At 41.3% G+C, this 17,706-nt stretch overlaps 1 protein-coding gene across 6 annotated transcripts in view; it reads left to right on the top strand.

Annotated features, from left to right (window-relative positions):
- Positions 1–1,624: 1,624 nt before the first annotated feature.
- The window catches only part of LOC112654654 (ribonuclease pancreatic), a 28,514-nt gene continuing 12,432 nt past the window's right edge, over positions 1,625–17,706 (top strand). Inside the window, exons 1-3 of one of the 6 annotated variants that reach the window (XR_003133199.2) lie at positions 8,572–8,629; positions 8,730–8,910; positions 8,999–9,521. Coding sequence is in view for 2 of the 6 variants with exons in the window: in XM_025439240.3 (XP_025295025.1) it covers positions 1,886–1,958 (73 nt within the window). In the remaining 4 variants the exon portion in view is untranslated. The other 5 variants (XR_003133201.3, XR_004805451.2, XR_007402423.1 and 2 more) reach the window with 5 other exon arrangements.

The raw sequence follows: 17,706 nt of genomic DNA, 5'->3' as shown, positions 1-17,706 counted from the left end.
ATAAAGCCCCTCGTTACTGGAGATCTCGTAGGGAGGGAGAGGCTCTGGGGGTTGAAAGATCATGAGGAGAAGAGCTCCGCTGTCCACCATTCTAGTGAGGAGACTAATCTAGCATTCAGCATTTCTTCTGCTTCTGCATAAGGCCTGTTTTGACTAGCATATCAGAAGGTCCAGAATGGCTGCCAAAAAGACCTTGTAAATCTGCTCCATTTGGGGATGGAGGCTGCAGTGATAACAGAACCCCTAATGCCACCTGAATGGGGAGGTCCTGGTGAGATACGAATGGTTGGGGCTGTGGTAGGATATTCTTTTCCTCTGTTGTAGGTTATTCTAGAATAGCCCCCAATATATCACACTACATATATGACCTTGTGTAATCCTCTCTGACACTAACTCTAGGCTGCTTTGACTAATGGAAAGTGGGTTTGGGTGTTGTGACTTGTGTTCACTCTCTTGGAGCTCCGAGCACCACATAAAGAAATTCAGCTATCTTTCTAGAGAACTATTTGGGAAGAAGGATCCTGGCAGGTGAGTGAACACCAGGAGAGAAAGGCCCAGTGTCCATCATCCCATCTAGGGGACTCAGTATGTGAGTGAAGTCATCTTAAATGATAACCGCAAGATCCAGTCCAGCTGACACCAGGGCTGTTCAGGGTTGAGCTAACCTGAGTTCAGCCAATTTACATAATAATGAAAATTAATTTTAAAAATTGCTGCTTTAAGTCACTCAGATCATTTGCTATGCAGCAAATACATGCAGCATATATTTATAAATATGTAAGAAATGTATAGTAAATCTCTATATGTATATAGGATATTTGTGTGTGTGTGTGTGTGTGTGTGTGTATGCCTGATGCAAAATAAGTGTTTAGAAGTGTTAGTGGTTTCTTTCTTTATTTCTATGCCTTCTTAGATAGCCACATAGCAGGTAAAGGGAGAAGGACGCTGAGGGGACCTAAGCTATGTATCACAACAATTCACCACCCAGGACATCTTCCTAAAGTTAAAGATATTTTGCCCTCTTGCTTTCTATTGGGCTAGAGGTAGCTGAGAGCAAGAAGAGAAAAGCTTCCTGCTTTAGAGATATCTGAGAAATGAAACCACTAAATTAATACTTGCTGAGGGATTGACCTCTTCAGGCTATTAGCAAGTCCACTAACCTGATGGTCTCAGAGGTTCTTACTCCTGAAATCACCCCTCGCTCTTCTGTGCTAATCTTTCATCTTGCTCAAATGCAAAAGTTGTTTTGACTATTATATATATATATATATATATATATATATATATATATATACACACACACAATATAATATTATATATTTAAATTTTTACATGTGGAGACTTATGTTTATAATGCACCATGCAAATACAATGATTTTATTTCATTTAATCATAATGTGAACCAAATTTACACACATTCACAGGCTGTTTTGAAGGTGAAGAAAAGAGGTGAGCATCTCCCAAGAGTCTACAGTCAGCTAATTGAAGAAGATCTGGACTAAATCCCACACTTCTTGCCCTCAGCCTTCTACTCACATAGCTGAGACCGTGTCATGGCCCCAGATGCCTCTGTCCAAAGAGGCAGCACGCACTGTGCTCTGTGAAAGGGGTGCTGGTGCATACTTTGTCCAAGGAAGTCCCCAGATCTCACTTGCTGTCATCAGGGCCAACCATCCAAAGGCCTATGCAGAGGCTTTGCCCAACATCTGTGCTCAGGATAGGAGACGAGCGCGGAGGCTTGGGTTTCACGTAGGCTGGGAGAGATTACAACCAGGGGAGTGGCCCTTCAGTGTGACCTGTCTGGCTTCTTAGTCATTGTTGGCTCTCCTGCAGCAGTGGGAGCCAGCCTGACCTATCCTCTTATTCCCGGTGTTTCCCACTGTACATGGTTGTGGTAGGCGCTCAAAGTTTCCTGAGGCAAGGACATCTATCTGATCGACACCTGTCTGTGAGGCTCGGTGAGTACTCCCTTCCCTCCGCTTGGGCCACTAGGAGGACAGATGCTGTTGAAATTTTCCTTTTTTGTTCTTGGTCTCGTGTCTCTTACTGATTTATTTCTTTCTATTTTATTGTTTTCTTTTTCTCCCTCTCTCCCTGCCCACCTCCACTTTCTTTTTTACAATACAAGATATCTTAAATGTAAATTTTATGATTAATTTTGTAAAGAAGACTGACTGGCAAATCAGACAAAACTGATCACATTTTTTCCCTTCTGACTCCCTGGGGCTTATTTGTCTCTTGGATGGCAGATACCAGGGGAGGAGGCCTCAGCCTCTTAGCCTAAGGCAGGGACAGGCACAAGTCCATCTGCATCCTGATGCCTCTCAGTCCCAACTAGGAAGAAATCCCGTGGATTGGTACATGGTCTTTCAGTGCAATGGCTTTCCTTGTTTTGTGATATGGCTGATGAACTCATGCTTAAGGGCAACGTTGTCGTGCTGCTAGTGAAACTAGTTCAATCACAGAGCACCCTGCTGCAGGACAGAGGTTTGCCCAATGGATCTGGCTCCTTCGGCAAAAACCTTTGCTGGGCACGCTGGTTCCAGAGGGATCATAGTTTCTTGCTGTTGTTGACAACTTATTTTTAATTTTTATTCTTCTTTAAGTAATCTTCATGCCCAACATGGGGCTCAAACCCACAACCCTGAGATCAAGAGTCACATGCTCTACTGACTGAGCCAGTCAGATACCCTAGGATCATAGATTTTTAAAACTCTGGCTGGGGTCGGCCCAGCCAGGGCTCTCTACGGATATAGGACAAAGGAGCACCAGAGCACCAGTCCACATGGCATCACAGAACAGTGCTAGTCTCTGCGTGGGATGGCATGAACAGAACCCTGACATCTTCAGAATATGAGTCATGTTCATGTAGAAGCTTCTTTAGAGGTGCAGCATGGATTTTAGTTCATGATAAGCCTTAGAAGAAAAGCCAAACATTGGGCTCCAACTGGGAGTCTCTCATATCTCTCTTAATGGACTGGGACTTTGACATGAGGGCCACAATGGCATAGCAGGGAGAAGATGTAGACATCTTCTTGCTCAGTTTGTGACTGAAGAAAATCTTAAAATTATCCTGTTGCAACCATCTGGGTCAGGGTATCCCATTGTCCAACAACTAACTTAGTAGTTTCCAGTCTAGACTCAGGAAAGGAGTCCCAAGAAGGAAACTTATATTTGTCATTAACTCATTAACTTCTCCACATGTTCTAGAAATACTGTTTCTAATTCTAATATATTATCTTACAATAGGGACCCATTCAGGAGACAACTTTCTGGAAGGATATGTCAGTATTTTTGAGAATCACTGGGAATGGCCCCTCCCATCCTGGAAGTTGTCTAGAAAATAAAGAAGAGAGGGGTGCCTGAGTGGCTCCACCGGTTAAGCATCTGACTTTTGATCTCAGCTCAGGTCTTGATGTCAGGGTCATGAGTTCAAGCCCTGAGTTGGGCTCCGTGCTGGGTGTGGAGCCTACTTAAAAAAAAAATGAAGAAGAAATATGAGAAGAAAAGGATGGAGAAAGAGAGAGAAAAGAAGGAAGAGAAAAAGGTGTATAGTAGGAAAAGGTATCTGTAAAATGGAAATTATTTTTCATTTCTGAATTAGTGGAGTTCTTTACTAACTGCATTAGATGTGCCAAACTCTGTGTTAGGGCCTAAAATCAGGAAAGGAGGAGAATGTATTATGGGAGGTGCTATCCTATTTTTCTTGTACAATTCTTGTTCCAAATTTACACTTTGAACTTGTGAAGATGCCTTTACCCTAGCTCTAAAGGTACTATGGGCATCAGCCATCAATCAAACCTCCTGAGATTCTACAGGCCGGGTCAGTTCCCTGACTCTCCTTCTTTTTAATCCTACTCCAGCCTACCAAAGGAGGCTACCAGCCTAACATAGAAAAAATACATTACACAGAGGCCTAACATCGAAAAAATAGAATAAGGAGGGACCATTTGCAAAGAGGAACCCATATTCCTTTTTGTTTTTAGTCATATCCCCTTTTTTTCTTCAAACAGACATTCTCCATCTCATCACCTTCCACTGCTGGAAACTTGAGTCTTTGAATTTCTTACTGTTCAAAAATTTGCAGATTGTTAAAGTATTTCGTTAAGTTCTTTCTGTTTTTTTTTCCCCTCTGCTTCACTTGCACTGGATTGACTTTCTCTCATTTTTAGTCTTACCTGATTGCTGCCTCTACTCTATGTCAGCTAACAACCTGAAAAAACACAGAGGTCATCCTGTGAGATCTCAAAAAGAATGAGTGTTGTGTAAGGGACACTAAGTTTCTAGAATCTTGTGTTAGTTCACATGTATGCTGTTTTCCACACACCTGTTATTTATATTCCCAGTGGTTGTTATTTCACTATGTAAAATGGGAATTTTATCTTTATTTATAAACCAGCTGTTTGTGGACTGAGCATTCTATTTCTGAAACTGTGACTCATAGGGTATATTAAGATCCCCAAGTAGCTTATGGGAAATTAGAGAAACCAGATGCATGGTAGAAGTAATAACATTTGTATGAACGTGGTTTTATGGGAGTTTAAGGGATGGAGGAAGTTATTTTCCCTATTGTATCCAGGAATGCTTCCAGGAGGAAGCTCCATCTGAGCAAGGCAATGAGGATGAGCAGGGGTTTGCTGGGCAATAGGGAAAAATGGGCAACCTTGATAAATGGATTGATACGGAAAAAGGCACAAAGGGGAGGAAGGTCTAACTGCTAAGATATACATGTTAAATCACTGATCCAGCTCCTAAGTGAGAAAAATTGGAATTAGAATCTTGAACTAGTATAATATCATCTTCCAACAGAACTAACCCATATCATTTTTTTTACTATCTTTCTATATTCTTATTATCTGAAAATGCAATCATGTTATTGACGTCCTTAAATATTAAATATGGACATAAACTTTGACCTGGACAGGACTGAATGCAGAGCTAGTCATCTGCTTTGTCATCTTGTTTTGTCAAATTCCTCAATTCCTTTGATTATTAAGCGAGTTTATTCACGTACGTGGTATGTGAAGCATTTTGATAGGTGATAAGGATGTAAAAGTGAATTAGGAACAGTGTAATGCTGTCATGCTTGTAGTCTCTGTAATGCTAGTAGTAATGGTTCTAGTCTCAACCGGTAAAGAGCTGAACTTGAGTGTTTGAGAGGCAAAGCCCACACACTGTAGTCAGAGGGGGTATAGCCAGCTCAAGAGCCTCTCTGATTTGCTTATTCAGTAGGTTTTGTTGTTGCTTGTTTTTTTTTATTTTTTAATAGGAGTTTTGAAGTTAGTGGTAACTTATCCAAATGGGAATTTTCACATAGAAAATTTGCATTCTGGCTTCCTTAAAAGTAGCCAAATGTACGGTCACCACTACCTCAATGTAACTATCAGCTAGGGAGTCTTGCTAAAACTGAGACTGAATCAGCTTCTAACATACTACTCTCCTGGTGGAATCAGAGTAAATGAAATAAATTGTTGCAAGAATTACTTCTTTATTAACTCTATGAAAAATATGAGGAACATCTCTAGTGAGCGATTCGAAACACTTCCATAATGATGAAAATATGGAGCCTGCTTGGTTTTGAGCAGAATTGGATAAATCTGACCAAATCTTTGACCTTGGGCTTCCATTTTTTCCATAATGTCTTTGGGTCTTTTCTTCTTCTGTGAAAACGTTTTCCAGGTAACGTTTGAGTTTAAAGCTTGAGATAAAACTCTGTAAATATGAAATCTGAATGACGAGTAGGAAGTGAGATGATTGATGTAAAGTGGGGCACAAAAATATTTAAAGCATGAACTGTTGTGTGTTTATTTTAATGCAAATGAATAATCAATACGCTAAATCTCCAGTTTCACATGTTTCATTGCTTAGAACTAAACTGCGTGAAAAAGTGTGTTGATAAAAATAGGAAATGTTAATTAATAATACAGATGGGATGGGAGCCATGGTGCCAGTTTCCTGACGTCTGGGAGACTCTAAGATAAACAGGCTTACCTGGTCTATGCCGTAATTGTCTGGCTTCTCAATTTGAACCTGTTTGCCAACAATGCTGTTTTTCAAGAATAGTCATTACCAATGATATATTTAGTAGTTGGGTCTTTCCCTTTGATGCCTTTTCTGAGAAATTGTTGGTCCCTTAACTGTTAAGATATGTTCATCCCCCAAAGCCAGGGTATTTTCCTGCATGGAGCATCATGCCCTCCTCTCTCCTACTTGCCTCATATCCTTCCGTCAAGAGGGACAAGCTGCATTGTCTGCTAAAGTGCGTGAGCTTTTTAAGAAGGGCTTGACTCACAGCCCTACTATTCACCTACTACGTCATGACCTCAGACAAGGTGTGTCTTTTCTGCCCGGAAAACAGTAAAATTCTTTCCAGATACACAGACCTAAGTCTGACAGTGGGTTACTCTAGATCCTAAGCACAGGTAAAAACACCAGGACGTGCAGAGAGTGTAACCTACTCAACAGCATCATCGGGGGGCTTAACCCCAATTGCCCGGTGTGAAACAGGTACGCCGAAGAGGCCGCGTCTCCTGGTTCATTTCCAATACTCCACAAAGCATACAAATTGTGAGTGATGCTGAGATATTTTAGGCTGCACTGAACCCATCCATCAAAGCTTCCTTTTAGGTTTAATGAGTTTTAGGCCTCTTGTTTTCCTATTAGACCAGAGGTTGAACCCTACTGGAGTTAGGCAAGGAGGGAAACTACCCCACGGATGTTTGTTGACTCCAGGGCGTTAGCCAACCACCACTCTTCACACCTGGACAGGCTCAGGGGCGTAAGATCACCCTGTAGTCTCCTGTGCTGAACCTTTCTCTTGCTCAATTGAAAAACAGCTCTGAGGGATACGGATTTGCATGTTGCCTTCCATGTAATAGTTACATGATTTCTTGATCATCTTAAAGCAACAATAACAAAGCAACAATAATAAATAGACATGTTGCATTAGTCAGGTTTCTCCAGAGAAACAGAGCCAAGAGGATACACATAAGAGATTCATTATAAGGAACTGGTTCACGCAATGATGAAGGCTGGCAGGTTCTAAGACCTCACAGGTGATTCGGCGGCCTGGAGATGCAGGAGAGTTGGTGGTGTAGTTCCAGTCTGAAGGCAGGCAGGCTTGAGACCCCGGGACAGCTGATGCTCCAGGGTAAGTTAGGAGGCAGAAAGCAGCCCATGTCCAGTTGAAGCCCATCAAGGAGGAGAATTCTGTTTCATTTGGGGGAAGGGTCTACCTTTTTATTCTATTCAGACCTTCAAGTGATTGGATGAGGCTCACCCACATTAGGGAGAGCACTCTGCTGTACTCAAACTTTAAGAAAAAAAAAAAAACAAAAACAAAGAGGGTGGGTGTTTGGCTGGCTCAGTCAGGAAAGCATGTGGCTCTTGATCTTGGGGTTGTGAGTTCGAGCCCCACATTGGGTGTAAAGGTTACTTAAATAAATAAACTTTAAAAAATGTATTAATCTTACCCCAAACCATCCTCACAGAAATATCCAGAATAATGTTTGATCAAATATCCAGGCACCCTGTGGCCTAATCAAGCTGACACATAAAATTAACTATCACATAAGTATACATACAAACATATGTGTATATATAATAAATTTTGTTTCAGGTAGCCAGGCTATTTCTTCTGGATTTAGGTATAATCTTTTAAGAAAATCAGATTTACATTAGTAGAAAAATTCAGAAACACGAGTTGCATTTTTCATAGACACTCTTCACACACACATACCTACTCATTTCTTTTATCAGGGATTCAGAGAACTACAGAGAGTCTGAGCTGGAAGGAATTTGTCAGGTCTTTCTCTCTAAGTCTTTCATTTAGGAGCTGAGGACCAGAATGGGGGTGTCGTTTGTCTAGCTGACACAGGACATTTGTCTAGCTGACAGAACTGGGAATTAAATACATGGCTCCTTGATATGAGGATTCCACTGGGGCTGTGTGGCAATTAGACAAATGCAGTGGGTCTACGTGCAACCTGTAGAGGTCTCCAGGTAGAGGGATGGAGGGAAGGAAGGAGGCAGGAGCTGGGACTGGGTGTGCAAGAGGAAGGAGGATATGACTTGGTGAACTCCTCAGGGGAGTAGAGTGAGGAGAGAAGAGAATGGGAGAGACTGGGAAGGGCTGAGGGCCTGGGGTCTGGGGAAGGAGGGACTGAAACCAGGGGGATTGAGACACAGGTGCCCTACTCTCTGCCTCTTCATTTCCTCTTCGGGGACAGAAAACATGACTCAGATGTGGGTCCTCTTCCTACTCTCTTCTGGACCAGACTGTCTTCTTCTAGGCCAAGAACGGTGTGATCAACCCCCCAGACTCCTCAGCTCTACCACTGGGGATACGAATGAGAAGCCCTCCCCTCTATGGCAGGGTGGGTTCTCCACGCTCAGCAGCACTTGGCACAGGTGACCACTCCTCCTCCTTGGTGAGGCTTCTTATGACAGAAGCCAGGATGAAAAGCACCCTGAGATCAGTCCTGGCGCCCCCAAGGCAGACAGTCAAGCCGCAGGCTGGTTTCTCGAACGCCACTGTGGCTCTTCTGTGACCTCACAGAGCATTTGTTTTCAGCCCCTTCCAAAAGTTCCTTCTCTTCTTCCCGGTACTTGGATTTGGGGGAGACCCAGGGTCAGTATGTCCTTTCTCCATCTACACACACTGATCTTACCCAGTCTCAAGGCTTTAAATGCCATTGAGATTTCAACAGTTCCCAAATTCATACCTTTAGGCCAGCTCTCTCCTCTGGACTTCAGACTCATATTTCCAAGTGTCTGCTGGACATCTCTGTCAATTCAGTTTAATAGACCTGTCACGTCAAACTTACTATGTCCCAGACGGGAAGACTGACCTTCTCTTCTCTTCCTCTCCTACAACTGCTTCTCCAGTAACATTCCCCTCCTTGGTCAAAGGTAATGTCATCCTTTCCATTTTGAGGCCAGCAGTTCCAGGGCTGTTCTTGATTCCTTTTTTTTTTTTTTTTTTTTGTCCCCCTTCCAGCCTGTCAGTAAAGTCAGTTGTTTTCACCTTCAAAACTCATGCAGCGTCTAGCATCCAGCCGTCTCTAACCTCCTCCACTGTTACCACTTAGTCCGAGAGACCATGTCTTCCCACCAGGATCATGATAAAAGTCTGGAACCTGGACTCCCTGCTTCTACCCTAAACTTCATCACAGCAGCCCGAGCAATCCTTTCCCACTAGAACTCAGGTCATGCGCATGACCTCGGCTCGCCAGCAGGTGGCTCCCGGAGCTGCCTCGGCGGCGCGCTCGGAAACGGCGGAGCAGTGCTGGGCTTCAGAGGACGCGCGCTCGCTGTGCGCCCCGAGGTCCCCCCCACCTCGCGGAGGAGGCCTCGCGCCGTCAGGTCAACTGGGCCGCTGCCCTGGTGGCTTGACCTCCCGCCTTTGTTGGGCCTTTGCATTGCCGGGTCCTTCCCACCGCTATGGAGAGGCGGCCCTTTAAGTCTGTATGAATGCATTACCTGTGCAAATGGAAATGTAAATTAAACATCAAAAAAGCAAATCTAGTAAAAAGGATGTTTTCCTTTGGTCCTTGTTTGTTAGATTCCAATTTTCTTATCCAGACACAGTTCAGGGTTTGTTTGTTTGTTTGTTTGTTTGTTTTTATCCTTTCAGTCTTTACACAGTCACATATGTTACACACCTTTTAAAGCTTGTTAACATATATATGTGCACGTGTTTCTCTCCTCTTTTTCCCTTACAAATACATTTCACAGGCAGTTTATTGCACCATTACTTATTTCCCACTAAGAATGTATCTTGGCATACTGGCATCCTTCATGCAGTAGCAAAAGCCTACTTCCTTCTATTTGTATGGTTTTCTGGGTTTTTTGTTTGGTTTGGTTTGGTTTGGTTTGGTTTGGTTTTCTGTTTAAGGATGTATCATTATATTTTAACCAGTCCCATATTCAGAAAATTCTGTTTGTTTCCAAACTTTTACTTGTATAAACAAGCTAGAACCCTGGAACAAAACAGTAACATCAAGTCCCACATACTTATCCGTAGTGCACATGCTGTCTTCCTTGGAGGTAAGTTCTGAAGTTCCTGCATGGGAGAGGGGACAGGGTGCTGTGGGTTGACAACAGAAAACCCTTCCAGATGCACTTGCTGCTACTGGACCTAATGAAGCCTAGGAAAAGTGAACATTTTTGGCACAACATATTAGTAGTAGTAGTAATGGGTGTCGGAGAAGTCAGTATCAATTGGATTAAACTCTGGTCTTTTAATACTGGGGAGAGTTACAGTAATAGTCATTTTAATATATAGTGGACAAGGGATACATGGGTGGCTCAGTCAGTTAGGCATCTGCCTTCGGCTCAGGTCACGATCCCAGGGTGCTGTGACCGAGCCCTGTGTCAGGCTCCCTGCTCAGTGGGGAGTCTGCTTCTCCCTCCTCTTCTGCCCCTCTCCTGTGCTCATGCTCTGTCATCTGTCATATATATAAATAAAATCTTTTAAAAAATTAAAAAAATATATATGGTGGACGAACAGAGATGCTAGGATGGCCAGCTAACTTATTTTTACATTCATTATGAGCGTATTCTGGAGCAAATTGTAAAGTTCCCATTTGTAAAAGAATTTACCTAAATTACCTCATTTAAGCCTCACAATAGACTGTAAGGCAGGGTTGAGTGTCCCCAACTCCGAGGCTGTCTGAGGCCCCGACAGGAATGTGATAGCAGGTAGAAGCCCAGGGACAAGCGTCTACCCCAAAGCTTGAGTGTCCTTGGCTGCGGCCTGTGCTGGGGGAGGCCGCCTGTGCGGGAGGGTTAACTAACCTAAGTTCCATCCATCAGGCGCCTCGGGTTCTCATCCACTCGCAGACACCAGCCTTGCCAGGGTCTTGTTTCTAAGTAGTAATGTTTCCTTAATAGTCTATTTACAGAATGTGAGAGATAGGGGCGCCTGGGTGGCTCAGTGGTTGAGTGTCTGCCTTGTGCTCGGGTCAGGATCCGGGGCCCTGGGATCGAGCCCACGTTGGCCTCCTGCTCAGCGGGGAGTCTGCTTCTCCCTCTCCCTTTACCCCTCCCCCTTCCTCTCTCTCTCTCTCTCTCTCTCTCTCTCTCATAAATAAAATAAAATCTTTTTTAAAAAAAGTGCTTTCTCTAAATCTTTAAGGGGCCATCGTGGTAAGTCCCATTGGTGCTAAGAGTTTTTTGTTGACTGCCATTTTCAGGTCTCCATCCTTGAACAGATTGTGAAATTTATTGAATACTTTTTCTGCATCTAATGAAACGGTCATATAGTAACTCCCAATCAGTCAGTGGTGTGGAATGGTATAAAATTTCTGGACGTAAGCAACTCCATTTTCCTTTTCAACGAATGAAACCTTGATCTGGGCCAGAAGCGGCAATTTACAGGCAATTGCTCATAAAATTTCAACCGGGCAACTGGCATTAGGATCATGTGAGGACAGTAAAATTAGTTAATACATACCAGGGACAATTTCATTTGAGAGCACCAATAAAGTAATCAATAAGATAGAATAATCAGAAGCAGCTCAACTGATTAGCACCAAATTAAGAAGTTTTTTTTTTGTTTTTTGTTTTTTTTTTTTGCTTCTCTTTATCTAAATCATGTAATTACCTCTTCCTTCTTTTTCATAAAAAACCCTAGCTCTCCCCCCACATGAAGTGGCACTTTTCTGGTTATTCTGGAATCTGTGCTCCCCGAATTGTAACTCTGAGACCCCAAATAAAAGTCTTTGTTCCTTTTAAGTTTCACTTTCTTTTCCTGGTTAACAATGGAGTGAATTACATTAATTGATTTTAGAGTACTAAACGAACGTTGGCTTAAATCCTTTTTAGTTATGCTAAATTATTATTTTTTTGTATATAACTGAGTTGACTTTGCTAATATTTAAGGATATTATTTTGCATTTGCGTTCATGAGTGAAATTGGTATGTATTATTATTATTTTTTGTATCATCTTGTCTGATTTTGGTATCCAAGTTATAAGTTAGCCTTCAGAAATGACTTGAAGAGTATTCCTTCTTTTTCTATTTCCTATAATTGGAATTGTGTATTATTTTATTATTTACAGAACTCATCTGTAGTGGTGTCTGGCCCTAACATTTTCTTTGTGACTATTTTCAATTTCTGTTACAATTTTTTTTAATGGTTATGGAGATAATGAGTTTTCTATTTCTTCTTGAGATAGCTTTAGCAGGGTGCATTTTAATCTAGGAGTTTATCCATTTCATCTAAAGTATTTAGATGTATTAGCACAACCAGGTGTTGTATGGAACTGTTGAATCACCACATTGTACCTTTGAAACTAATGTTACAGTGTATGTTAACTAACTGGAATTTAAATTAAAACTTAAAAAAATAAATATATCAGCATGAAGCTATTCATAATCTGTTTAATATTTGGAACAACATCTGATTTCTTTTTTTTTAAGATTTGATTTATTTATTAGAGAGAGAGAGAGAGACAGGCAGAGGGAGAAGCAGGCTCCATGCAGAGAGCCGGACATGGAACTCCATCCCGGGACCCCAGGATCATGCCCTGGGCTAAAGGTGGTGCTAAATCGCTAAGCCACCAGGGCTGCCCCAACATCTGATTTCTGTTCTGACATTTTATTTGTACCTTTTTGTTGATAAAACTTACAGATGTGTCTCTCTTATTAGGCTTATTAAGCAAATACTTTTTTAGATATGCAGAAACTAAATGAGTTCATTGCCTGAAGGAAGTCCTTCAGACAGGAAAAAAAAAGACAACAAGTAGAAATAGGAATGAATTGTGTAGACAAGGAATGGAGGACATTGGAAATTGTAACTACATGACAATATGAGTAATTGCTGGGAATAGTGCATAGAAATAGTTTTGGAAGTTTTGAGTTATAATCCTAAAATACTGGATTTTGTTCTCCATGAGGGAGTATGCTTATTTTCTAAACCAAAAGCTCTGATAATGTCATTTTATTTAGCCTTCCAATAAATGTCAAATGCAGTAAACTTGTCTTCAAATTAAAAAGAAAAAATCTTGGGCAGCCTGGGTGGCTCAGTGGTTTAGTGCTGCCTTCAGCCTAGGGTGTGATTCTGGAGACCTGGGACCGAGTCCTACGTCAGGCTCCATGCAGGGAGCCTCTTTGTTTGTTGAGATTACAGCTGACTAGATTTGGGGGGGTTGTTTTGTTTTGTTTCAAATATTTTATTTACATATTTGAGAGAGAGAGCGCATGAACATATGAGGTGGGTAGGGGCAGAGGTGAAGCAGACTTTACCTCTGCCCCTTCACGAGGACTCTGAGCTGAAGCCTGCCACTTAACTGACTGAGCACCCAGGTACTCCTGTTTTGTTTTGTTTTGTTTTTTTAAGATTTGTGATTTTTCCAAATTTCCTAACATTTCTATGTTGCATATGTGTCACTTCTCTAATTAGAATTTTTAAAAAAATATTATTTAGGATATTGGCTCCTTAAATCAGATGTTCTGAGGTCCTTTACAGCCTCACCAAATCCTCTTCTTGCTGTAATGAGAATCACACATTTGCCTAAAATTTTAGACTCCTCCTCCAGGTGGGTGATAATGATAGAGCAATGTTTGGAATCCCTGGGTTGCTCAGAGAATTCTTGGCTGATTTTTGTGGGGCTAGTTCACTTCTTTCTCCCCAAGGAGACTTCAAGGAAAATGCTTCACCCTCTAGATAACTATATTTTTAAAAAATTATTTATTTGTTTCTTTTAGAGGGAGAGAGAGAGAGAGAAAGAGAGAGAGTAAGCAAGTGAGTGCCAGGAGGGGCAGAGGGAGAGGGAGAGAGAAACTTAAGCAGACTCCTTGCTGGATGTGGAACCTAATGTGCAGCTTGTTCTCAAGACCCTGAGATCTAGACCTAAGCCCAAACCAAGATTTGATCATTTAACCAACTACACCACCCAGGGGCCCTAATTGCAATTTTTTAAAAATTGTAAAAATTGTCTTTGGGATTTTGATAAAAATTGCATTGGAACTGTAGATTGATTTGAGTAGTATGAACATCTTAACAATATTAATTCTTCCAATCCATGAACATAGGATGTCTTTCCATTTATTTGTGTCTGCTTTAATTTCTATCATCAGTGTTTTATAGTTTTCAGGATATACGTCTTCTACCTCTTTGATTAGGTTTATTCCTAAGCATTTTATTCTTTTTAGTGCTGTTGCAGTGGGATTGTTTTCTTAACTTCATTTTCAGATGGTTTGCTGTTGGTGTATAGAAATGCAACTGATTTTGTATCCTGTAATTTCAATGAATGTTTATTAGTTGTATCAGTTGTGTGTGTGTGTGTGTATGTGTGTGTGTGTGGCCTTTAGGATTTTCTGCATAAAAGGTCATGTCATCTGCAGAGATAATTTTATTTTTATTTTTCATATATCTGATAAGAGGTTAATTTCTTTCTTTTTTTTAGAGGTTAATTTCTAAATATATTAGGAACTATATAACTCAATAGCAAAAAGAATAATTAATCCAATTTTAAAATGGGCAAAAACTTGAATAGACATCTCTTCAAAGAAGACATACAGATGGCCAACAAGTATATGAAAATATGCTTAACATTATTAACCATCAGGAAATGCAAACAAAACCACTTCATACTTGTTAAAAGATACTGAGATAAAACTTTCACACTTGTTAGAATGGCTCTTATCAAAAAGATAAGAGATAACCAGTGGTGGGTATGGAGAAAAGACAACTCTTCTGCACTAGCGATAGGAGTGCACATTGCTACAGCCACTGTGAAAAACACTACTGAGGTTCTTCTTCAAAAATAAAAAATGGAATGCCTGGGTGGCTCAGTGGTTGGGCATCTGCTTTGGCTCAGGGCATGATCCTGGTTTGGGGATCGAGGCCCATGTCAGGCTCCCTGTGGGGGGCCTGCTTCTTCCTCTGCCTGTGTCTCTGCCTCTTTCTCTCTGTGTCTCTCATGAATAAATAAATAAAATCTTTAAAAAACAAACAAACAAAATTTAAAAAAATGGAATTGCCATTTGATTCAGCAATTCCACTTCTAGATATATATCCAAAAGAATTCAAGTCAAGATCCTGGACAGACAGAGTCTGAAGTGGAGGACAGTCTTGTGCAACTGAACCCTTAATCTGTGAGATATGTACTAACTCTAGGTAGTTACTGTGAGAATTAAATTAAACTACAGGACACCCCATTGGTGCCTGCAGCGAACTGGAAAATTGCTTGCTGTGGAAAACCACAGCAAAACCACATATAGTGCCAGAAGTTTTGTGAATTAAAAAATAGACCCATAATAGGAAAAAAAAAAAAAAGATCCTGAACAGAGATCTGCACCCTCATGCTCGTTGCAGCATTACTCACAATAGCCAAGATATGGAAACAACCCAAACGTCCATCAACAGATGAATGAATAAAGAAAAATTGGTATATACATGTAATAGACTATTTTTCAACCTTGAAAAGGAAATCCTACCATTTGCAACACTGTGGATGGAACTTTAAAACATTATAAGTGAAATAGGTCAGTCACAGAAGGATGAACTCTGCATGATTCCTCATAAAAGAGGTATCTAAAATAGATGTATAGACACAGGAGAGTTGTAGATAGGGGGAGGGCGACATGGAGAGTTGTTCAATGTATATCTAGTTAGTTATACAAGCTAAGTAAGTTTGCTGTACAATGTAGTGCCTGTAGCAAACAACAAGGTATTTGGGTATTTAAAATTTTGTTAGGAGGCTAGATCTCAGGTTAAGTTTTACCACAAAACAACAACAACAACAACAACAAAGAGACCCAAAGAAACTTTTGGAAGTGATGGTAACATGAGTGTGTAGATGTGTTCAAACTTATTATATGCATTAATTATGTGCAGGTTTTTATTTTTTTTTAATTTTTATTTATTTATGATAGTCACACACAGAGAGAGAGAGAGGCAGAGACATAGGCAGAGGGAGAAGCAGGCTCCATGCACCGGGAGCCCGACGTGGGATTCGATCCCAGGTCTCCAGGATCGCGCCCTGGGCCAAAGGCAGGCACTAAACCACTGCGCCACCCAGGGATCCCTATGTGCAGGTTTTTAAATGTCAATTATACCTCAATAGAGCAGGAAAAAAAAATAAATTGTACTTTCCCTTCTGCCCACAGTTCTGATTGTGGAATGTGTTATAATGAACAGGAATAAATCTTTTGGACTGAGAGGGTTAGACTGGGAGAGCATAGCATTTAGATCAAGAGACCTTCATTTTAGACAAGAGAAGAGATGGACTGAACATAAAATGGACAGACCCAGGGAATTTCTAGAGAACTTACTCTTTGCAGACAATTTCTAAGAGTGTGGAAACCACTTCCTCTTTATTCTTCTGATTTTTTTTATATCTCCTGGGCTTGGAAGGTGGGTCAGGCTTCTCAAAACATAATAAAATTAAGTTTGACTTCAAATATGTCCAGTTTCAAAGACTGCAGACATCCCTTAGCCAAGGGAACACGAAGAGTCTGGAATGAGGAAAATACAAGAGAAGAAAGAAAAAGTAAGATCTCAGCAAAATATCCTGCTTTGCATATATCTTACTGAATTTTTAATTTTCTTACTGAAAAATTTCTGAGCACTGTCTCTGAGCTCTTAGGACTCAGGACTCAGAATAGGAGGAACAGGAAATGATCGGACCTTAAGCCTACAATATCCAATTTACCTCAAGTCGCAGTGTGAGATCCAGTTGCAGGAACCTGTGGCAGTTTCTGCAAAGGTAGAGGTGTCCATGCATTGTGCCCCTCAGCTGTTCTCTCCTGGCCTAACTTAAAGAGACCTTTTGAGGTGTGTGTGTGTGTGTGTGTGTGTGCGTGGGTGTGTGTCTTACAGGAGAGGTGAGCCAGGGAAGGGAGGTGATTTGCTTGATGTTTCAGCATCCTTTCCTTAGTCTCAAAAAAGTGGGGATCAGGAAGTTTCTACTGAGTGGCAACATTCCTGAGAGCCACTGTATTGCCCGAAATTAGAAGTTACTGCGCTACAGGTCTTAACAGTTGGGAAGATAATTCAGTGAAAACATGGAATCATTTTGAAAGTGAACACCCTTAGAATGCATCTCTTTGCTCTCACTACTTGTGCACTGTCATGAATTCAGATGCTCCTGGATTTCTCTGACATAGAAGTCTAGAGACTCTAACATAAATCAGGATCTCCTACATGAACATTCTCAAATAGTCTAAAAGTTTATTAAGTAAAAGTACAAAAATGTGTGAAGGTCCACTAATAATACCCAAGCCAGGTTATGCCCAGCTGATTGTCTCTAGGGTGTTCCGGGTCAGCACATAGTGTTAAGAACAGGGACACACGTGTGCTATAGTAAAATGTGAGTGAGCCATGTAATGGAATAGGCCAGGGGATATGAGACATCTGAAAGGAAGAAAAGGAGACAAAAGGAGACAACAAGAGGAAAGAAGGAGGAAGGAAGGATATAAGGAGACAAGAAGGAAGACTCCATGAAAAGATACAGCTCCCAGTGTGACAGGCACTCTTCCTTCCCTAATGCCTGCGGTCTGGTCTTGCCTTGCATGGAGCCCCTTTCCACTGAGTCCACAGGACTGGAGGCTCCCTGGGACTGGGGTGTGTCTTTGAATCCCTATGACCTGGTACATGACCTGGTTCATGCTGTTTGATTGATGAGTGGGGGACATGTTTACATCTGACCCAAGTTTGCCAAACATCAGTAAGTATATAAATCAGAATATTCTACTGAT

Source organism: Canis lupus, chromosome 15 (assembly GCF_003254725.2).
Source record: "Canis lupus dingo isolate Sandy chromosome 15, ASM325472v2, whole genome shotgun sequence".
NCBI lineage: Eukaryota > Metazoa > Chordata > Mammalia > Carnivora > Canidae > Canis > Canis lupus.
Note: the sequence above shows the minus strand (reverse complement) of the source record. Positions and strands in the feature narration are given on the sequence as shown.